General features: G+C 66.8%; 2 protein-coding genes across 2 annotated transcripts; one reads left to right on the top strand and one right to left on the bottom strand.

The window, feature by feature from the left end:
• Positions 1-980: 980 nt before the first annotated feature.
• NPC1L1 (NPC1 like intracellular cholesterol transporter 1) lies at positions 981-17,239 on the top strand (the record flags this gene model as incomplete). The annotated part of the gene is made up of 18 exons (XM_079328972.1): positions 981-2,644; positions 3,696-3,796; positions 4,150-4,322; positions 4,739-4,867; positions 5,524-5,706; positions 6,429-6,543; positions 6,925-7,052; positions 7,530-7,667; positions 8,558-8,647; positions 9,410-9,600; positions 9,672-9,799; positions 11,685-11,805; positions 12,169-12,224; positions 12,995-13,145; positions 14,360-14,591; positions 15,537-15,650; positions 16,310-16,472; positions 17,030-17,239. The coding sequence occupies 18 exons, from the start codon at positions 981-983 to the stop codon at positions 17,170-17,172; spliced, it is 4,020 nt and encodes a 1,339-aa protein (XP_079185098.1). The 3' UTR covers positions 17,173-17,239.
• A 658-nt stretch (positions 17,240-17,897) lies between these two features.
• Positions 17,898-21,607, bottom strand: MRPS24 (mitochondrial ribosomal protein S24). Its single transcript, XM_079328933.1, has 5 exons — positions 21,537-21,607; positions 20,861-20,929; positions 19,654-19,765; positions 18,423-18,707; positions 17,898-17,952 (listed from the first exon to the last, which is right to left on the bottom strand). The coding sequence occupies exons 1-4, from the start codon at positions 21,561-21,563 to the stop codon at positions 18,424-18,426; spliced, it is 492 nt and encodes a 163-aa protein (XP_079185059.1). The 5' UTR covers positions 21,564-21,607; the 3' UTR covers positions 17,898-17,952; position 18,423.
• Positions 21,608-22,908: the final 1,301 nt, after the last annotated feature.

Consider the following 22,908-nt stretch of genomic DNA (forward strand, 5'->3'; position numbering starts at 1 on the left):
TTTTGGGCGTGGCAGAACGAGCGGCTCTGTGGTGACATTTGGGTGACATCTGGAGGGGCTGGGGTGGCAGAAATTTGGGGACAGAATAGGTGGTGATATCCTGGTGACATTTGTAGGGGCTGGGGGTGACAGATGGAGGGGACACTGCTGTGGTGCCACCTGGGTGACATTCGGGTGACATTTGGAGGAGCTGAAGCTGTCAGAATGTGGGGACAGTGTCCTGGTGCCCCCTGGGTGACATTCGGGTGGCATTTGGGTGTTGTTTGGAGGAGCTGGGGGTGACAGCTGGGAGGGGACACTGCTGTGGTGCCATTTGGGTGGCGTTTGTGTGACATTTGAATGATGTTTGGAGGAGCTGAAGGTGGCAGAACTGTGGGGACAATGTCCTGGTGCCCCTCAGGTGACATTTGGGTAACATTTGGAGGGACTGGGGGTGACAGGTGGAGGGGACACTGCTGTGGTGCCACCTGGGTGACATTTGGGTGGCATTTGGAGGGGCTGGAGGTGACAGATGGAGGGGACACTGCTGTGGTGCCACCTGGGTGACATTTGTAGGGGCTGAAGCTGTCAGAATGTAGGGACAGTGTCCTGGTGCCCTCTGGGTGACATTTGGGTGGCATTTGGAGGAGCTGGGAGTTACAGCAATGGCGGGGGGACACCTCCATGGTGCCCCTCAGGTGACATTTGGGTGGCATTTGGATGGGCTGGAGGTGACAGATGGAGAGGACACTGCTGTGGTGCCACCTGGGTGACATTTGGGTAACATTTGGAGGGACTGGGGGTGACAGGTGGAGGGGACACTGCTGTGGTGCCACCTGGGTGACATTTGTAGGGGCTGGGGGTGACAGGTGGAGGGGACGCTGCTGTGGTGCCACCTGTGTGACATTTGGGTGGCATTTGGATGGGCTGGAGGTGACAGATGGAGAGGACACTGCTGTGGTGCCACCTGGGTGACATTTGGAGGAGCTGAAGCTGTCAGAATGTGGGGACAGCGTCCTGGTGCCCCCCGGGTGCCATTCGGGTGCCGTTTGGAGGCACAGGCGGTGGCGCAGCTCTGGACCCACCAGGTGCCATTAACCCCTCAAGCGCCACCCGGTGCCACCACGCTGTCCCCTTCCCCGCAGGTCGCGCCGTCGCTGACCCCCATCCACCAGAGCGGCTTCTGCGCCTTCTACGGCGAGTGCGGGCGGAACCCCGAGGTGAACGTGTCGCTGCTGCCCTCGGAGGTGCCCTGCCTGTCCAACACTCCGGCCCGCACGGCCACGCGGGCGCTGCTGTCGCTGCTGCGCTCCGTGTGCCCCGAGCTGGTGCGCGGCGACAACGAGACCACGCGCGTCTGCTGCAGCTACAACCAGCTGAACGCGCTGCGCCTCAGCGTGGGGCTGTCGGGCGCGGTGCTGGCGCGCTGCCCCGCCTGCGCCCGCAACTTCGCCAACCTCTACTGCCACAACATCTGCAGCCCGGACCAGAGCCTCTTCACCAATGTCACCCGCGTGGCCCCGCACGCCGCGCTGCCCGGCGCGCTGGCCGTGCTCGAGTACCAGCTCTTCTACCGCCGCCGCTACGCCGAGGCCGCCTTCGAGTCGTGCCGGGATGTGCGGCTGCCGGCCACGGGCGGCTACGCCATCGCCACCATGTGCGGCCGCTACGGCGCGGAGCTGTGCACGGCGCAGCGCTGGCTGGACTTCCAGGGCGACAAGAACAACGGGCTGGCGCCGCTGCAGATCGACTTCCAGCTGCTGCCCAACTCCTCCGAGCCCGGCCAGGGCATCGCCCCGCTGGACGCGCCCGTCTGGGGCTGCGACCAGGCGCCGGACGCGGAGCAGGAGCCGTGTTCGTGCCAGGACTGCGCCCGCTCCTGCGCGCCCGTGGAGCCGCCCGCGGGGCCGCCGCCGCCGTTCCGCATCGGCCGCGCCGACGGGGTGCTGGTCATCTGCGCCGCGCTGTTCGGCGCGCTCGCCCTGACCTTCCTGCTGGCCGTGCTGTGCCGCCGGGGAGCGGCCGAGCCGCCGCCCAAGCCGCGGGGCCGCGGCGGGTGCGCGGAGCGGGCGAGCCACGCGTGGCAGCGCGGCCTGGAGCGCGCCTTCCGCCGCTGGGGCACCACGGTGGCCGCGTGGCCGGTGACCGTGCTGCTGGTGGCCCTGGCGGCGGCCGCGGGGCTCTCGGCCGGGATGGTGACCCTGCGGCTGACCACGGACCCGGTGGAGCTGTGGTCAGCGCCGGGCAGCCGCGCCCGCCAGGAGAAGGCGTTCCACGACCAGCACTTCGGGCCCTTCCTGCGCACCAACCAGGTCATCGTGACGGCGCCGGGCCGCGCAAACCGCACCTACGACTCGCTGCTGCTGGGCGCCAAGAATTTCAGCGGGGTGCTGGCCGAGGACGTGCTGCTGGCGCTGCTGGAGCTGCAGGACACGCTGGCGGCCACCACGGCGTGGGCGCCGGGCTCGGGCAGGAACGTCAGCCTGCAGGACGTGTGCTACGCGCCCCTGAACCCCACCGAGCCCGCCGTGGGCGACTGCGCCGTGTCCAGCGTCACGCAGTACTTCCAGAACAACCGCAGCCGCCTGGCGCTCAGCGCCTGGCAGCAGGACGGCAAGGACATGGGCACCGTGGACTGGCACGACCACCTCATCTACTGCGTCAAGTGGGTGCCGCGGGCGGGGGGCGCGGGGGGATGGGGGGGGGGCGCACGGGTGATGGGGTGGTCGGTTGTGGGGTTGGGGTGATGTCCAGGGGGTGCTGGACATGGCACAGTGACCATGGGATGGTCAGTTGTGGGGTTGGGGTGACACCTGTGGGGTGATGGACATGGGACAGAGATTGTGGGATGGTCAGTTGTGGGGTTGGGGTGGTGTCCAGGGGGTGCTGGACATGGCACAGTGGCCATGGGATGGTCAGTTGTGGGGTTGGGGTGACACCTGTGAGGTGCTGGACATGGCACAGAGATTGTGGGGTGGTCAGTTGTGGGGTTGGGGTGGTGCCCATGGAGTACTGGACATTCCACAGTGCCCGTGGGGTGCCTAGCTGTGAGGTTGGGGTGACATTTTTGGGGTGCTGGACATGGCCTAGTGCCCATGGGGGTTTATCTGTGGGGCTGGGGGGTCTCTATGGGGTGCCCATTGTGGCCTGGTGCCCGTGGTGTGCCTCTGTGGGGCTGGGGTGACATTTATGGGGTGCCTGTGGGGTCAGGGTGCTGGGCACTGCTCTGTGCCCATGGGGTGCCTGGTTTGGGGGTCCGGGTGCTCTTTTTGGGGCACTCGGGGGGTTGGGGTGTCACCCGTATGTCCCCATCACTCTGGGGTGCCAGGCTGTGTCTCTGGGGTGCCAGGCTGTGTTTCTGGGGTGTCACCCGTGTGTCCCCATCACTCTGGGGTGCCAGGCTGTGTCTCTAGGGTGTCGCCCCCGTGTCCCCATCACTCTGGGGTGCCAGGCTGTGTCTCTGGGGTGCCAGGCTGTGTCTCTGGGGTGTCACCCCCGTGTCCCCATCACTCTGGGGTGCCAGGCTGTGTCTCTGGGGTGTCACCCCTGTGTCCCCATCCCTATGGGGTGCCAGGCTGTGTCTCTAGGGTGTCGCCCCCGTGTCCCCGTTCCCAGCCGGGCGCTCCGAGGTCCCCGCGGGTGGCGTTGGGCGCGGGCCGGGGTCGGGGCCGGGCGGGCACAGCCCCCGCTGACGCCCCCGGCCCTGTCGCCACCAGCTCCCCGCTCTCCTTCAAGGACATCACGGCGCTGGAGCTGAGCTGCATGGCCGAGTACGGCGGGCCCGTGTTCCCCTACATCGCCCTGGGCGGCTACCGCGGTACGGGGGGCGCGGGCTCCGGGGGTCTGGGGGTTCCAGAAGGCTGCAGAGGGTCCAGGGGCTTCGGGGGATCCGGGGGTACCGGGGGTTCTGAGGGTTCCGGAGAGTCCAGGGGCTTCGCAGGTCCGGGGTTCTGGGAGGTTCGGGGGTCCAGGGGGATCCGGGGGGTTCCAGGGTTCACGGGGTTCGGGGGGTCCGGGAGATCCTGGGGGTCCGGGGAGTTCAGGACTCTGGGCGATTCTGGAGGTTCCGAGGGGTCCGGGTCATTCTGGGGTGTTCGGGGTGTTCGGGGGGTCCCGGGGGGTTCCGGGCTGTTCCCGCGGTTCCAGGGGGTCCCGGCCGTGTCCCCGCAGAGTCCGAGTACACGGAGGCCGAGGCGCTCATTGTCACCTACTCGCTCAACAACTTCCCGGCGGGGGACCCGCGCCTCGAGTGGGTGCTCCAGTGGGAGCGACAGTTCCTGGGCGTGGTGCGCGACTTCCAGCGGCGGCACCAGCACAACCTCTCGGTCACCTTCATGGCCGAGGTGCGGCCGTGCCCCCCCGTGTCACCCCTGTGTCACCTGTGTCACCTCCGTGTGACCCCCGTGTCACCTCCGTGTCACATCTGTGTGCCCCCCGTGTCACCTCCGTGTCTCTGTGCCCTCGTGTCCCGGTGTCCCCTCCATGTCCCCTCCGTGTCCCGGTGTCCCTGTGCCCACCGTGTTCCTGTGCCCCCCAACTGTCCCTGTGCCCTTTCCATGTCCCCCGTGTCCCTCCATGTCCCCGTGTCCCCGGTGTCTCCCGTGTCCCCGTGCCCCTCCTACCCCCAGTGTCCCCACCTGTCCCCAGTGCCCCCCATGTCCCCGTTCCCCCTCCACGTCCCCGTGTCCCCCGTGCCCCTGGTGCCCCCCACGTCTCGGTGCCCCCCCAACTGTCCCTGTCGCTGTCGCTGTCCCCTCAGCGCTCTCTGGAGGACGAGATCAACCGCACGAGCGGGGAGGACATCCCGGTGTTCGCCACCAGTTACCTGCTGGTGTTCGCCTACATCGCGCTGGCCCTGGGCGAGTACACGGCCTGGCGGCGGGTCCTGGTGAGCGCGGGGACCGGGGGGCGCGGGGGGCACGGGGGGCGCGGGGACCGGGGGGCGCGGGGGGCGCGGAGGGCGCGGGGGTGGGTCCTGCTGAGTCCCGAGAGAGTTCGGGGGGTTCGGGGGTGGCACAGGGGCCGGGGGGCATCGGGAGGGTTCGAGGGGGCGCACAGGGATCTGGTGAGTCCCGAGAGGATTCGGCGGGTTCGGTTTGGGGGTGTCCCGAGGGGTTCGGGGGTGGCGGAGGGTCCTGGTGAGCGCGGGGACCGGGGGGCGCGGCGGGGAGCACGGGGTCCTGGTGAGCCCCGGGGGGGTTCGGGAATCCGTTTGGGGAGGTCCGGAGGGGTTCGGGGGTGGTGGCAGTGGCCTGGGGGTGACCGGGGTGCTGATCCGGGGGTGCCGATCCGAGGGTGCTCGATGTTCTGATCCATGGTTCTGATCCCAGTGTGCCGATCCGGGGTTCTGATCTGTGGTTCCGATCCCGTGGTTCCGATCCCGGGGTTCTGATCCGCGGTTCTGATCCGTGGTTCCGATCCCGTGGTTCCGATCCCGGGGGTGCCCGATGTTCTGATCCCTGGTTCCGATCCGCGGTTCCGATCCCGGGGGTGCCCGATGTTCTGATCCGCGGTTCCGATCCGCGGTTCCGCTCGGGTCCGCAGGTGGAGTCCAAGGTGACGCTGGCGCTCGGGGGCATCGCCGTGGTGCTGGGCGCGGTGCTGGCGGCCATGGGGCTGCTGGCGCTGCTCGGGCTGCCCTCGTCCCTCATCATCATCGAGGTCGTGCCTTTCCTCGTGCTGGCCGTGGGCGCCGACAACATCTTCATCTTCGTGCAGGAGCTGCAGGTGGGCGCGGGGCACCGGGGAGGGGGCTCGGGGGGTCCTTGAGGCACCGGGGGGGGGGGGGTTCAGGGGGGTCCCTGGGCTATGGGGGCACGTTCCAGGACAGGGCTCCCCATGGGGCAAGGGGGACTTTGGGGTCAGGGACACCATGGGGCACAGGGGCTTGGGGACACATTGGGGACACATCTGGGGATAGGGGTCTCCATGGGGCACAGGGGGAACTGTGGGGACAGAGATCCCCGTGGGATGGGGGCACCTTGGGGATGGGGGTGTCCTTGGGGACCCCCTGGGGACACGTTTGGGGACAGAGATCCCTCTGTGGCACAGGAGCACGGGGACACTTTGGGGACAGGAGTCACCATGGTGGGGGGACACCTGAGGGCAGTGGGGATCCCTGTGGGGCAGAAGGACATGGGGACACCTTGGGGACAGGGATGTCCATGGGCCACAGGGGCTTGGGGACACTTTGGGGACAGTTTGGGCTGCGGGGGCACTTTCGGGATTCCCATGGACAATGTGTCCCTGGGGGGAGGTCCTGTGGGGCAGGTGAGCAACCTCAGGTGGGCAGGGGGTGCCCAGGGGGTCCCCTCGGATCTGGGTGTGCTCAGTGGGTCCCCTGGTCTCTGGGGGTGCCTGTGTGGATCCCCTGGGCTCTGGGGGTGCTCAGGGGGTCCCCTGGGCTCTGGGGGAGCCCCCGGCTGCCCTGACCCCCCCCCGGTCAGCAGCAGTCGCAGCGGGAGCCGGGCGAGACGCGGGAGCAGCAGGTGGGGCGGGTGCTGGCGCAGGTGGCGCCGAGCATGCTGCTCTGCAGCGCCTCCGAGGCCGTCTGCTTCCTGCTCGGTGAGTGGGGGCACCGGGGCACCGGGGGCATCGGGGGGCACGGGGGCGGTACTGGGGTACAGGGACCAGCAGAGATGAGGGGACACGGGGGGCACAGTGGGTACAGGGGGCACAGGGTGGCATCAGGGACACGGGGGGCAAGGGGGATGGGGCGGGGGAGTGGTGTGGAGGGGCTGGCATGGGGTCCTGGTGTCCCGGGGGTCTCCCGGGGCTGTCCCGGGGGTGTCCCGGGGGTGTCCCGGGTGTGTCCCGGGGGTGTCCCGCTGTCCCGGGGCTGTCCCGGTGTCCCGGGGGTCTCCCGGGGGTGTCCCGGGGTTGTCCCGGGGCTGTCCCGGGGGTGTCCCGGTGTCCCGGGGTGACCCGCGGCTCGGGGGTCCCCAGGTGCGCTCTCCTCCATGCCCGCCGTGCGCACCTTCGCGCTCACGGCCTCGCTCGCCATCGCCCTGGATTTCCTGCTGCAAATGTCGGGCTTCGTGGCGCTGGTGGCGCTGGACTATCGGCGACAGGAGGTGACAGCGGGGGACAGCGGGGGGCGTGGGCGGGGGGGCACGGGGCGGGTGAGAGGGTCCCCAGGGCGGGTGAGGGTCTCCAGGGTGAATGTGGGGTCCCCAGGGTGAGTGAGAGGACCTCAAGGAGGTTGAGGGTCCCCAGGGTGGGCACAGGGCGGGTGAGGATCCCCAGGGTGAATATGGGGTCCCCAATGTGAATATGGGGTGCCCAGGGTGGGGACAGGGTGGGTGAGGGTCCCCAGGGCGGGTGAGGGTCCTCAGGGTGAATGTGGGGTCCCCAGGGCGGGTGAGGGTCTCCAGGACGGGTGAGGGTCCCCAGTGTGAATGTGGGGTCCCCAGGACGGGTGAGGGTCCCCAGGGCGGGTGAGGGTCCCCAGGGCGGGTGAGGGTCCCCAGGCTGTGCCCGGGGGGGACAGGGGACCCCCGCGGGGTGCCGTGCCAGCCCCCCCGTGCCCCTCACGCCCCCCGTGCCCCCAGGCCGGGCGCTTTGACCTGTGCTGCTGCTGCGGGACGGGCAAGGCGGCCCCGCCCGGGGAGGGGCTGCGGCTGCTGCGCCCCTTCCTCGAGCGCTACTACACCCCCGTGCTGCTGCACCGCTGCGTGCGGCCCGCCGTGGTGAGGGGGCGGGGGGCGCGGGGGGCGCGGGGGGCGTGGGGGACACTGGGGACACTGGGGACATTGGGGACATTGGGGACACTGGGGACATTGGGAACATGGGGGCGTGGGGGGTATGCGGGTGGGCGGGTGAGAAATGGAGTGGGGGGTCTGGGGGGGTCCTGGAGGGTATTCAGATGTCAGGGGGTCCTGGGGGATACATGGAGGGGTTTGAGGGGAAACTGGGGGCTCTGGGAGAGTTTGGGGTCACAGGGGGGCAATGGGGGGGTTGGGGAGACATGAGGGGTCAGGGAAGGTTTGGGGGGCCAGGAGGGGTCTGTGGGTATTTGGGGGGCCATGAGGGGTCTGTGGGGGTTTGGGGGGCCAGGAGGGGTCTGTGGGTATTTGGGGGGCCAGGAGGGGTCCGTGGAGGTTTGGGGGGCCATGAGGGGTCTGTGGGTATTTGGGGGGCCAGGAGGGGTCGGTGGGTATTTGGGGGGCCAGGAGGGGTCCGTGGAGGTTTGGGGGGCCATGAGGGGTCGGTGGGGGTTTGGGGGGCCATGAGGGGTCGGTGGAGGTTTGGGGGGCCATGAGAGGTCGGTGGGGGTTTGGGGGGCCATGAGGGGTCTGTGGGTATTTGGGGGGCCAGGAGGGGTCGGTGGGGGTTTGGGGGGCCATGAGAGGTCTGTGGGTGTTTGGGGGGCCGGGAGGGGTCTGTGGGGGTTTGGGGGGCCAGGAGGGGTCGGTGGGTATTTGGGGGGCTATGAGGGGTCGGTGGGTGTTTGGGGGGCCATGAGGGGTCGGTGGGTGTTTGGGGGGCCGGGAGGGGTCGGTGGGTATTTGGGGGGCTATGAGGGGTCGGTGGAGGTTTGGGGTGCCGCGGGGGTCCCTGAGCACAGCCCCCTCCCCAGGTGCTGCTGTTCCTGTTCCTGGCCTGTGCCGGGCTCTTCCTGCTGTTCCAGGTGTCCGTGGGGCTGGACCAGGAGCTGGCGCTGCCCGAGGTTGGGGACACGGGGACAGGGGGACACGGGGGGACACGGGGTCTGGGGGGACACGGGGGGACAGGGGGACATTGGAGGGGGCAACTGTGGGAAGGCTCGGGGACACATGGGGGTGACACCGCCCAATGTGGGGACATGTGGAGAGGCTGGGACCCTTTGGGGACCCCCCAGAACCCTGTGGGTGACAAGGTTGGGTGACACATGGGGTGGGTGACACATGGCAGGGATGTGACATGGCCATATATGGAGATACATGGGGGTGACATTGCCATATATGGAGACACGTGGGGGGTGACACGGCCATATATGGGAACACATGTGATGTGACATGGCCATATATGGGGACACATGGCAGGGGTGACACAGCTCTGAATGGGGACACATGGCAGGGGTGTGACATGGCAGGGGTGTGACATGGCAGGGATGACATGGCTGTGTATGGGGACACATGGGGGGTGACATGGCCATATATGTCCATGACTGTCCCCTGACCCGTTCCGGTCCCCTGTCTGTCTCCCTGTCCCCTGTCTGTCTACTGACCTGTTCCTGTCCTCTGACCTGTTCCTGTCCCCTGTCCCTGCCTGTCCCCATCACCCTGTCCCTGTCTGTCCCCTGTCCCTGCCTGTCCCCATCACCCTGTCCCTGCCTGTCCCCTGTCCCTGCCTGTCCCCATCACCCTGTCCCTGCCTGTCCCCATCACCCTGTCCCTGCCTGTCCCCTGTCCCTGCCTGTCCCCATCACCCTGTCCCTGCCTGTCCCCAGGACTCGTACATGCTCCAGTACTTCTCAGCACTGAACCAGTACCTGGCCGTGGGTGTCCCCACCTACTTTGTCACCACGGGCGGCTACAACTTCTCCTCAGCCGAGGGCACCAACGCCATCTGCTCCAGCTCGGGCTGCGACAACGACTCGCTGACCCAGAGCATCCAGCTGGCCACGGCCTTCCCCAACGTGTGAGTGCGGGGCCAGGGCAGGGCCAGCGCCGGCCCCGTGCGGCTCCTGCCAGCCCCGTGTCCCTCCCCAGGTCCTACCTGGCCATCCCGGCCACCTCCTGGGTGGACGATTTCCTGGACTGGCTGAACCCCATGGGGCGCTGCTGCCGCATCCACTGGTTCGGGGAGCACAAGGGCGAGTTCTGCCCCTCCACCAGCAGTGAGTGCACGGCGTGGGGAGGGCACTGGGAGCCCACCGTGGGGGCTGTTGGGTGGCCACTGGGAGCCCACCGTGGGGGCTGTTGGGTGGCCATTGTGTGCCCACCGTGGGGGCCATTGGGTGGCCATTGGGTGGCCATTGGGTGGCCACTGTGGGGGCTGTTGGGTGACCACTGGATGCCCACTGTGGGGGCTGTTGGGTGGCTGTTGGGTGGCCATTGGGTGCCCACCGTGGGGGCTGTTGGGTGGCCATTGGGTGGCCACTGTGGGGGCCGTTGGGTGGCCATTGGGAGCTCATAATGGTGGCCATTGGGTGGCCATTGGGTGACCACTGGGTGCCCACCATGGGGGCCATTGGGAGCTCACCATGGGGGCTGTTGGGTGGTCATTGAATGGCTGTTGGGTGACCATTGGGTGCCCCCCATGGGGGCCGTTGGGTGGCCATTGGATGACCACTGTGATGATCATTGGGTGCCCACCATGGTGATCACTGGGTCCCTGCTATGATGCCCACTGGGTGCCCGCTGGTGCCCATTGGTGCCCATTGGTGCCCGTTGGTGCCCATTGGTGCCCGTTGGTGCCCGTTGGTGCCCATTGGTGCCCATTGGTGCCCGCTGGTGCTCGTTGGTGCTCGTTGGTGCCCGCTGGTGCCCGTTGGTGGCCGCTGGTGCCCGTTGGTGGCCACTGGTGCCCGTTGGTGCCCCTTGGTGGCCGCTGGTGCCCGTTGGTGCCCATTGGTGCCCGCTGGTGCCCGTTGGTGCCCCTTGGTGGCCGCTGGTGCCCGTTGGTGCCCGCTGGTGCCTGTTGGTGCTCATTGGTGCCCGTTGGTGCTCGTTGGTGCCCGCTGGTGCCTGTTGGTGCTCGTTGGTGCCCGTTGGTGCTCGTTGGTGCTCGTTGGTGCCCACTGGTGCCTGTTGGTGCTCGTTGGTGCCCGTTGGTGCTCGTTGGTGCCCGTTGGTGCTCGTTGGTGCCCGCTGGTGCCTGTTGGTGCTCGTTGGTGCCCGTTGGTGCTCGTTGGTGCCCGCTGGTGCCTGTTGGTGCTCGTTGGTGCCCGTTGGTGCTCGTTGGTGCCCGCTGGTGCCCATTGGTGCCCGTTGGTGCTCGTTGGTGGCTGCTGGTGCCCGTTGGTGGCCGCTGGTGCCCGTTGGTGCTCGTTGGTGCCCGTTGGTGCTCGTTGGTGCCCACTGGTGCCCATTGGTGCCCGTTGGTGCCTGTTGGTGCCCGCTGGTGCCCTTTGGTGCCCATTGATGCCTGCTGGTGCCCGCTGGTGCCCGTTGGTGCCCGCTGGTGCCCATTGGTGCCCGCTGGTGCCCGTTGGTGGCTGTTGGTGCCCGCTGGTTCCCATTGGTGCCCGCTGGTGCCTGTTGGTGCTCATTGGTGCCCGCTGGTGCCTGTTGGTGCCTGTTGGTGGCCAGTGGTGGGCCGTGGTGACTGTTGGTGGCCGTTGGTGCCTGTTGGTGGCTGCTGGTGCCCGTTGGTGGCTGCTGGTGCCCGTTGGTGCTCATTGGTGCCTGTTGGTGGCTGGTGGTGCCCGTTGGTGCCCGTTGGTGGCCGCTGGTGCCCGTTGGTGCCCGTTGGTGGCCGCTGATGCCCGTTGGTGCCTATTGGTGCTCGTTGGTGCCCGTTGGTGGCTGTTGGTGCCCGTTGGTGCCTGTTGGTGGCTGGTGGTGCCCGTTGGTGCCCGTTGGTGGCCGCTGGTGACCGTTGGTGCCTATTGGTGCTCGTTGGTGCCCGTTGGTGGCTGTTGGTGCCCGTTGGTGCCTGTTGGTGGCTGGTGGTGCCCGTTGGTGCCCGTTGGTGCCTGTTGGTGGCTGGTGGTGCCCATTGGTGCCCGTTGGTGGCCACTGGTGGCTGGTGGCCGCGCTGACCGCTCTGCGTGCCCACAGACGACGCCAGCTGCGTGCTGGGCCAGTGCCTGAGGACGGCGCGGCGCCCCACGGCCCAGGAGTTCGAGCGCTTCCTGCCCTGGTTCCTGCAGGACCGGCCCACGCTGCAGTGCGCCAAGGGGTGAGGGACACCGGGGGACACCGTGGGGACACTGTGGGGACACTGGGCTGGCATGGGGCTGGCACTGTGGTGACACTGTGGTGGCACTGTGGTGACACCAGCAGAGGCACTGGGGTGCAGTACTGGGGGACACTGGGGGATACGTGCCACCCAAGGGGACACTGTGGAGGCATCTAGGGGTGGGTGCCACTTGTGGGGACACCGGGGCGCAGTGCCACCCATGGGGGGGTGACACACAGGGACATGAACACCAGCATGGGCACTGCCTGGGTGTCCCTTGACCCTCGTGTCCATCCTGACCCTGTGTCCCCTGAGCCTTCTGGGTGTCCCCCTGTCCCCTGACCCCTGTCCCTGTCCCCGCAGTGGCCTGGGCGCCTACGACACCGCTGTGAGCATGGACGCCAACGGCACCATCCTGGGTGAGAGGGGGAGGTGACAGGGGACAGGGGAGTGACCACTGACCCTGGGAGTGACCACTGACCCTGGGGGGTGACCACTGACCCTGGGCTGGCCGCTGACCTTCTGTGGTGGCCACTGCTCCAGAGTGGCCACTGAGCCAAGGGGATGCTGCTGACCCCATGATCTGCTGTCCCATGGGAGTGACCACTGTCCCAGAGTGCCCACTGTCCTAGAATGCCCACTGCCCTAGAGTGCCCAATGCCCCAGAGTGCCCAATGCCCCAGAGTGCCCACTGCCCCTGAAGTGACCATTACCCCTAAGTGACCACTGCCCCCTGAGTGACAACTGGTGCCCACTGCCTTGGAGTGACCACTGCCCCCAGAGTGACCATTGCCCCTGCGGTGCCCCTGCCCCAGAGTATCCACTCCCCCTGGAGTGACCATTACCCCAGAGTGTCCACTACCCCCGTGATGCCCAATTCCCCGGAGTGCCCACTCCCCTTGGAGTGACCATTACCCCTGAGTGCCCCTGCCCCCGCGGTGCCCACTCCCCCTGGAGTGACCATTACCCCAGAGTACCCACTGCCCCCGTGGTGCCCACTGCCCCAGAGTGACCATTACCCCCGGAGTGACCATTACCCCCGAGTGCCGCTGCCCGTGGTGCCCCTGCCCGCGGTGCCCCTGTCCCCGCGGTGCCGCTGTCCCCGCGGTGCCGCTGTCCCCGCGGTGCCGCTGAGCGCGGTGCCCCTGTCCCCGCGGTGCCGCTGAGCGCGGTGTCCCTGTCCCCGCAGCCTCTCGGTTCATGGCGTACCAGCGGCCGCTCCGCACGTCCCAGGAGTACACGGCCGCGCTGCGCGCCGCCCGCGCGCTGGCCGAGCGCATCACCCGCACCCTGCGCGCCGTGCCCGGCACCGACCCCGCCTTCCGCGTCTTCCCCTACACGTGAGTGGCGCCGCGGGGACACGGCGGGGACACCGAGGGGACAGCCGGGCTCACCAGAGGGTGCCCAGTCTGGGGTCTCAAGGGGGTGCCCCAATCAGGGGTCAGTGTGGGTGGCCAGTTTAAGGGTGCCCGTCCTGGGGTCAGTGGGGGTCCCAGCTTAAGGGGTTCCCAGTTAGGGGTGCTGGGGGTGCCCCAGTGCCCCTGCTGGGGGTCTCAAGGGGGTGCCCCAGTCAGGGTCACCGTGGGTGAACCCCACTTTAGGGGTTCCCAGTTGGCGATGTCCAGTTTTGAGGTGCCCATTCTCGGGGTGCCCCAGTGTCCCTGTTTGGGGGTCATGAGTAGGTGTCCCAGTCAGAGGTTCCCAGTTAAGGGGGTTCCCAGTTAGGGGTGCTCATTCCAGGGTGCTGGGGGTGCCCCAGTGCCCCTGCTGGGGGTCTCAAGGGGGTGCCCCAGTCAGGGTCACTGTGGGTGTCCATTGTAGGGGTTGCCAGTTACCCATGCCCAGGTCAGGGTGCCCGTTTTGGGGTACCTGGTGCCCATCTCAGGGTGTCCAATGCCCATTTCGGGGTGCCCAGTGGAGATCTCGTGTTCTCAGTGCTCATTTTAGGGCTCCCAATGCCCGTTTTGTAGTGCCCAGTGCTCATATCATGGTACCCAGTGCCCATTTTGGGGTCCCAAATGCCCGTTTTGAGGTCCCCGGTGCCCATATCAGGATACCCAGTGCCTTTTTTGGGGTGTCTGGTGCCCAGTTTGGGGTGCCCGCTGCCGTATTAGGGTCCCCTGTACCCACATCGGGATAGCCAGTGCCCGTTTTGGGGTGTCCGGTGCCGATTTTGGAGTTCCCAATGACCGTTTTGGGATGCCCAGTGCCCGTTTTGGAGTTCCCCATGCCCAGTTTGGAGTTCCAATGCCCAGTTTGGGGTGCCTAGCGCCCAGTTTGGAGTTCCCAATGACCGTTTTGGGGTGCCCGGTGCCCAGTTTGGGGTGCCCGGTGCCGATTTTGGAGTTCCCAATGCCCGTTTTGGGGTGCCCGGTGCCCAGTTTGGGGTGCCCGGTGCCGATTTTGGAGTTCCCAATGCCCGTTTTGGGGTGCCCGGTGCCCAGTTTGGGGTGCCCGGTGCCCAGTTTGGGGTGCCCGGTGCGGTATCAGGTCCCCGGCGGCGCTCCCGGTGCCACTCGCGGTGTCCCGCTGGCGGCACGCGCTGTCCCCGCAGGGTGACCTACGTGTACTACGAGCAGTACCTGACGGTGGTGTACGAGGGGCTGGTGACGCTGACGCTGTGCCTCGTGCCCACCTTCGCCGTGTCCTTCCTGCTGCTGGGCATGGACGTGCGCTCCAGCCTGGCCACGCTGCTGACCATCGCCATGGTGCTGCTGGACACCGTGGGCTTCATGGCGCTCTGGGGCGTGCCCTACAACGCTGTGGCACTCATCAACCTGGTGGCGGTGCGGGGACACGGGAACACTGAGGGGCACGGGGACACTGAGGGGACTTGGGGGCACAGAAGGGCACGGGGACACTGAGGGGACTCGGGGGCACAGAGGGGCACGGGGACACTGAGGGGCACGGGGACACTGAGGGGACTCGGGGGCACAGAGGGGACACGGGGACACTGAGGGGCACGGGGACACTGAGGGGCACGGGGACACTGAGGGGATTTGGGGACACTGAGGGGCACGGGGGCACTGAGGGGCACGGGGACACTGAGGGGCACGGGGACACTGAGGGGATTTGGGGACACTGAGGGGCACGGGGACAGAGGGGACACGGGGACATGGGGCATGGGGACAGAGGGGACATGGGGACATGGGGCATGGGGACACGGGGACAACAGGGACACGAGGACACTGAGGGGCACAGGCACAACGGGGACGGGGGGACAGCGGGGACACGGGGACAAGGGGACAGCGGGGACACGGGGCACATTGGGGGATTTGGGGTGGCACAGGGACACGAGGACACTGTGGGGCACAAGGATGTGGGGTGGCACAGGGACACGGGAAATGCAGCATGGAATGGGGATAGGAGGAGTAAGAGGTGGCACAGGGACATGAGACATGCTGCGTGGCACAGGGTCACAAAGAGTGGCACAGAACCGTGGGACACCCTGAGTGGCTTTGGGGGCACAGGAGGTGGCAGGACAGTGGGGGAGGTGCAGGGTGACACGGGGACAGGGCAGCCTGGCATGTGAGGGTGACACAGGGACACACGGGGTGGCATGGGGACTTGCAAGGGGGGCACTGGGACCTGGGACATATGAGTGGCACAGGGACACAGGACACATGAGGTGACAGTGGGACGTGAGGTGGCACATGGGGTGGCTCGGGGGGCACAGGGGTGGCTCTGGGGACATTGGCAGTGCCCGGGGTGCCAGCCCGGTGTCCCCACAGGCCGTGGGCATCTCGGTGGAGTTCGTGTCCCACATCACCTGCGCCTTCGCCTGCAGCTGCCAGCCCACGCGGGTGGCACGGGCCAGGGAGGCCACTGTCACCATGGGCAGCAAGGTGGGCACGGGGACCCCAGACCCTGCTGGGATGGGGGGGACACTGGCACCCCAAACTCTCCTGGGATGGGGGTGACACTGGGACCCCAAACTCTCCTGGGATGGGGGTGACACTGGGACCCCGAACCCTGCTGGGATGGGGGTGACACTGGGACCCCAAACTCTCCTGGGATGGGGGTGACACTGGGACCCCAAACTCTCCTGGGATGGGGGTGACACTGGGACCCCGAACCCTGCTGGGATGGGGGTGACACTGGGACCCGGAACCCTGCTGGGATGGGGGTGACACTGGGACCCCAAACTCTCCTGGGATGGGGGTGACACTGGGACCCCAAACTCTCCTGGGATGGGGGTGACACAGGGACCCCAAACCCTGCTGGGTTGGAGCGGACACTGCGAGATTCGCTCCTGGGGCCGGGAGGCGACACTGCAGGACGCTGTCCCTCGCCGGGCCGGTGTCCCCGCGGGAGGTGACACCGCGGGTGGCCGCTGTCCCCGAGCGTGGCCGCTGTCCCCGCGGGAGGTGACACCGCACGTGGCCGCTGTCCCCGAGCGTGGCCGCTGTCCCCGCGGGAGGTGACACCGCGCGTGGCCGCTGTCCCCGAGCGTGGCCGCTGTCCCCGCGGGAGGTGACACCGCGAGTGGCCGCTGTCCCCGCAGGTGGTGGCAGGCGTGGCCATGACCAACCTGCCGGGCGTGGTGGTGCTGGCGTTCGCCAAGGCGCGGCTCATCCAGATCTTCTTCTTCCGCCTCAACCTCATCATCACCCTGGTGGGGCTGGCGCACGGCCTGGTGTTCCTGCCCGTGCTGCTGAGCTACATCGGTGCGAGCGGGACGGGATGGGACGGGATGGGGACGGGGACAGGGATGGGGACAGGGATGGGGATGGGATGGGGATGGGATGGGGATGGGGACGGGATGGGGATGGGATGGGGATGGGATGGGGACGGGATGGGATGGGGATGGGATGGGGACAGGGATGGGGACAGGGATGGGGACGGGGATTGGGACGGGGATGGGATGGGGATGGGGACAGGGACGAGCTGGCACCGACACCACTGTACCCCTGGAGACAGGGACAGGCTGGCACTGTCCCCATTGTCCCCTCACTCTGGGGACAGGGACAGGCTGGCACGGTGCCCGTTGTCCCCTCACTGCGGGGACAGGGACAGGCTGGCACGGTGCCCGTTGTCCCCTCACTGTGGGGACAGGGACAGGCTGGCACTGTCCCCACTGTCCCCTCACTGTGGGGACAGGGACAGGCTGGCACTGTCCCCGTTGTCCCCTCACTCTGGGGACAGGGACAGGCTGGCACTGTCCCCACTGTCCCCTCACTGCGGGGACAGGGACAGGCTGGCACGGTGCCCGTTGTCCCCGCAGGGCCCAGGCCGCAGGTGCCAGCGGGGCAGGACACGCCGGGGGACGCGGGGCTGGGCCTTGGCAACCCCGGCTACAAGGACACGGACACGGGCAAGGACAGGGACAAGGACAAGGACAAGGACAAGGACAAGGCGAAGGGCTGAGCCCCCCTGCCCCCCACTCCCCCCCTGTGCCATTCTCCCCTTTCTATTTAAACTGGTTTTTGTCACATCCTGGACTGGTTGGACTGGGAAGGGGGGGGAAGGGGAGCTGCGCCTTGGCTCCCAAATGTCACCGGGGTTGGGGACATGGGGACAGGATGTGGGGCACAAAACCACCATGGGGACACGTGGGGCACTGCACTGTAGGCACTTGTAGGGCACAGTGAGGAAATCCCAGAACATCCCTTTAGGGTCTTTCCCTGTGAGAAGGTTATGGGTTTGTTCCCAACCCTAAAGGCACTTGTAGGGCACAGTGAGGACATCCCAGAATATTCCTTTAGGATTGTTTACAGGGCATTACCTCTGAGAGGTTTATAACTTTATTCCCAGCCCTAGAGGCACTTGTAGGGCACAGTGAGGATATCCCAGAATATTCCTTTAGGGTTGCTTATTGGGCATTCCCAGTAAGAAGTTTATAGGTTCATTCCCAGCCCTACAGGCACTTGCAGGGCACAGTGAGGACATCCCAGAATATTCTTTTAGGTTCGTTTACAGTGCAGTCTCTCTCAGAGGTTTATACATTTATTCCCAGCCCTAGAGGTACTTGTAGGGCACAGTGGGGACATCCCAGAGTGTTCCATGACAATGTTTATAGGGCACTCCCATAAGAGGTTTGTGGGTTCATTCCCAGCCCTTGTAGGGCACAGTGAGGACATCCCAGAGTGTTCCATGAGGATGTTTATAGGGCACTCCCTCTGAGAGGTTTATAGGTTTATTCCCAGCCTAGAGGTACTTGTAGGGCACAGTGGGGACATCCCAGAGTGTTCCATGAGGACGTTTATAGGGCATTCTCTCTCAGAAGTTTATAGGTTCATTCCCAGCCCTTGTAGGGCACAGTGAGGACATCCCAGAGTGTTCCATGAGGATGTTTATAGGGCACTCCCTCTGAGAGGTTTATAGGTTCATTCCCAGCCTAGAGGTACTTGTAGGGCACAGTGGGGACATCCCAGAGTGTTCCATGAGGACGTTTATAGGGCATTCTCTCTCAGAAGTTTATAGGTTCATTCCCAGCCCTTGTAGGGCACAGTGAGGACATCCCAGAGTGTTCCATGAGGATGTTTATAGGGCACTCCCTCTGAGAGGTTTATAGGTTCATTCCCAGCCCTTGCAGGGCACAGTGAGGACATCTCAGAGTGTTCCATGAGGATGTTTATAGGGCACTCCCTCTGAGAGGTTTATAGGTTCATTCCCAGCCTAGAGGTACTTGTAGGGCACGCGGGCGGGCACGGTCTGCAGCTCCAGGCGCACGGGGCACTTGTAGAAGTGGCCCAGCAGGGTCTCGGTGTAGCCCTGCAGGAAGTAGAGCTTGTGGGGTGGCAGAGCCCGGCCCAGCAGGGCACAGATCACCAGCAGGTTCCCGCGGCGCTTCAGCACCACCTCATCTGCCAGCAGCCCCGGGAACGTCCCGTACAGGAACCGCCGCAGGAAAGCGTCCTCCAGGGCACGCTGGGCACTGCCAGCCTGGCCACACAGGTTACCTGAGGGGACACAGTGACACTGGGCACTGCCAGCCTGGCCACACAGGTTACCTGAGGGGACACAGTGACACTGGGCACTGCCTGCTGGGCACACAGGTTACCTGAGGGGACACAGTGACACTGGGCACTGCCAGCCTGGCCACACAGGTTACCTGAGGGGACACGGTGACACTGGGCACTGCCTGCTGGGCACACAGGTTACCTGAGGGGACACAGTGACACTGGGCACTGCCAGCCTGGCCACACAGGTTACCTGAGGGGACACGGTGACACTGGGCACTGCCTGCTGGGCACACAGGTTACCTGAGGGGACACAGTGACACTGGGCACTGCCAGCCTGGCCACACAGGTTACCTGAGGGGACATGGAGGTGGCACTGGTGGCCTTGGTGGCACAGGTGGCTGCCTGCTGTGCAGTGCCAGCCTTGCCACAGAAGCTCCCTGAGGGGACATGGCACAGGTGACAATCTGCTGCGCACTGCCAGCCTCGCCACACAGGTTCCCTGAGGGGACAGGGTGGTGGCACTGGTGGCATAGGTCACTGCCTGCTGTGCAGTGCCAGCCTCGCCACACAGGTTCCCTGAGGGGACAGGGTGGTGGCACTGGTGGCATAGGTCACTGCCTGCTGTGCAGTGCCAGCCTCGCCACACAGGTTCCCTGAGGGGACAGGGTGGTGGCACTGGTGGCACTGGCTGTGGCACTGGGTGCCCAGCCCAGGTGTGGTCCTGGCACCACAGGAGCTGTGTGTTCTGTGCCAACGTGTCACTGTGCCACCATGCCCGCATGTCCCCGTGTCCCACCCCCAGCATGTCCCTGTGTCCCCCCATGATGTCCGCCCGCCCCACAGTGCCCTGTCCCCACAATGCCCATGTGTGTGTCCTCACGGGCCATCCGCAGTCCCCTCCTGTCCCCACACCGTGTGCCCACAGTCCCCCCGTGTCACCCACCGGTGTGCAGGGACAGCCAGCCCTTGCGGTGCCCGATGTAGTGCGGGGCGTGCGCCTGCTCGTACGTCACCATCTTGTCCCCCTTGCCCGCGCGCACCCGCGCCGCCCGCGTCTGTGGGGACACGGGAACAGGGGACACCCCGCGGGGTCAGGGGGGACAGGGGACACCCCGCGGGGTCAGGGGGACACGGGGACACCCCGCGGGGTCAGGGGGGACAGGGACATCCCGCGGGGTCAGGGGACAGGGGACACCCCGCGGGGTCAGGGGGGACAGGGGACACCCCGCGGGGTCAGGGGGGACAGGGGACACCCCGCGGGGTCAGGGGACATGGGGACAGGGGACACCCCGCAGGGTCAGGGAGGACAGGGGACACCCCGCGGGGTCAGGGGGACATGGGACACCCCGCGGGGTCAGGGGGACATGGGGACACCCCGCGGGGTCAGGGGACACGGGAACAGGGGACACCCCGCGGGGTCAGGGGGACACGGGAACAGGGGACACCCGCGGGGTCAGGGGGACACGGGGACAGGGGACACCCCGCGGGGTCAGGGGGGACAGGGGACACCCCGCGGGGTCAGGGGGACACGGGGACACCCCGCGGGGTCAGGGGGGACAGGGGACACCCCGCCGGGTCAGGGGACACGGGGACAGGGGACACCCCGCGGGGTCAGGGGGGACAGGGGACACCCCGCGGGGTCAGGGGACATGGGGACAGGGGACACCCCGCAGGGTCAGGGGGGACAGGGGACACCCCGCGGGGTCAGGGGGACATGGACACCCCGCGGGGTCAGGGGGACATGGGGACACCCCGCGGGGTCAGGGGACACGGGAACAGGGGACACCCCGCGGGGTCAGGGGGGACACGGGACACCCCGCGGGTCAGGGGACAGGGGACACCCCGTGGGGTCAGGGGACACGGGAACAGCGGGAAGAGGGGACACGGGAAGAGGGGACACCCCGCGAGGTCAGGGGGACATGGGGACAGCAGGGACAGGGGACACCCCACGGGGTCAGGGGGACATGGGGACACCCCGAGGGGTCAGGGGGGACATGGGGACACCCTGAGGGGTCAGGGGGGACATGGGGACACCCCGCGGGGTCAGGGAGACATGGGGACAGCGGGGTCAGGGGACAGGGGACACCCCGCGGGGTCAGGGAGACATGGGGACAGCGGGGTCAGGGGACAGGGGACACCCCCAGACTCACCTTGAGGCAGGCAGGGGTGGTGTGGAGCTGCCGGGTGGCACTGGGGACATGCAGGGCTGGGGGAAGGACCTGCAGAGGACAGGGCTGGGGACAGCCTGGCAGGGGGACAGGGCTGGGGACAGCATGGCAGGGGGACAGCCCCTGTCCCCTGTCCCCAGCGACAGCCAGTGTGTCCCCAGAGCCCCATGGAGCGGGCCCGGTGTCCCCAGAGCTGGTGACCGTGTCACAGTGTCACCACAGCCCTTGGGCCTCTGATCCAGTGCCCCCCATGCCCTGTGTGCCCCCTCCCCAGTGTGCCCCGAGCCCGGTGACCCTTGTCACCCCCATTCCCGGTGTCCCCACTCTCAGTGTCCCCATTCCCGGTGTCCCCTCACTCCCGGTGTCCCCTCACTCTCAGTGTCCCCATTCCCGGTGTCCCCTCATTCCCCGTGTCCCCTCACTCTCAGTGTCCCCATTCCCGGTGTCCCCTCATTCCCCGTGTCCCCATTCTCCCCTCACGGGCCCGTGCCGCTGCCGGGCCTGCAATCCCTTCTGTCCCCGTATCTCCCCCGTCCCCATCGTCCCCCCCTATCCCGGTGCCTGTCCCTATCCCGGTGCTTGTTCCTATCCCCGTTTTCCCCCATTTTCGGTGTTTTTCCCCATTTTCGGTGTTTCCCCGTTCCCGCTCTCCCCTCACCCGCAGCGCGCGCGCGGCCGCCGCCATCTTGGCTGGGAGCGGGGCGGCAGCGCCCCCTGGCGGCGGGAGGGCAGCGCGGGACGGGAGATACTGGGAATACTGGGGATACTGGGAAGATACTGGGGAGACTGGGGAGACTGGGGATACTGGGGATACTGGGGAGACTGGGGAGACTGGGGAGACTGGGGAGACTGGGGAGACTGGGGAGAGACTGGGGAGAGACTGGGGAGAGACTGGGGAGACTGGGGAGACTGGGGAGACTGGGGATACTGGGGATACTGGGGATACTGGGGAGACTGGGGAGACTGGGGAGACTGGGGAGACTGGGGAGACTGGGGAGAGACTGGGGAGATACTGGGGAGATACTGGGGAGAGACTGGGGATACTGGGGAGAGACTGGGGAGACTGGGGAGATACTGGGGATACTGGAGAGACTGGGGAGACTGGGGAGATACTGGGGAGAGACTGGGGAGACTGGAGAGATACTGGAGAGACTGGGGAGACTGGGGAGACTGGGGAGATACTGGGGAGACTGGGGAGACTGGGGAGACTGGGGAGACTGGGGAGACTGGAGAGACTGGGGAGACTGGGGAGACTGGGGAGACTGGGGAGATACTGGGGATACTGGAGAGACTGGGGAGACTGGGGAGATACTGGGGAGAGACTGGGGATACTGGGGAGAGACTGGGGATACTGGGGAGAGACTGGGGATACTGGGGAGAGACTGGGGAGACTGGGGAGACTGGGGAGACTGGAGAGACTGGGGAGATACTGGGGAGAGACTGGGGAGAGACTGGGGATACTGGGGAGACTGGGGATACTGGGGAGAGACTGGGGATACTGGGGAGAGACTGGGGAGACTGGAGAGACTGGGGAGATACTGGGGAGAGACTGGGGATACTGGGGAGACTGGGGATACTGGGGAGACTGGGGAGACTGGGGAGATACTGGGGAGACTGGGGAGATACTGGGGAGACTGGGGAGATACTGGGGAGACTGGGGAGACTGGAGAGACTGGGGAGATACTGGGGAGAGACTGGGGAGAGACTGGGGAGACTGGAGAGATACTGGAGAGACTGGGGAGACTGGGGAGACTGGGGAGACTGGGGAGATACTGGGGAGACTGGGGAGATACTGGGGAGACTGGGGAGACTGGAGAGACTGGGGAGACTGGGGAGACTGGGGAGACTGGGGAGAGACTGGGGATACTGGGGAGAGACTGGGGATACTGGGGAGAGACTGGGGAGACTGGGGAGACTGGGGAGACTGGGGAGACTGGGGAGACTGGGGAGAGACTGGGGAGAGACTGGGGAGACTGGAGAGATACTGGAGAGACTGGGGAGACTGGGGAGACTGGGGAGATACTGGGGAG

This window comes from Erithacus rubecula, assembly GCF_903797595.1.
Source record: "Erithacus rubecula genome assembly, chromosome: 29".
In the NCBI taxonomy this organism is placed as follows: domain Eukaryota; kingdom Metazoa; phylum Chordata; class Aves; order Passeriformes; family Muscicapidae; genus Erithacus; species Erithacus rubecula.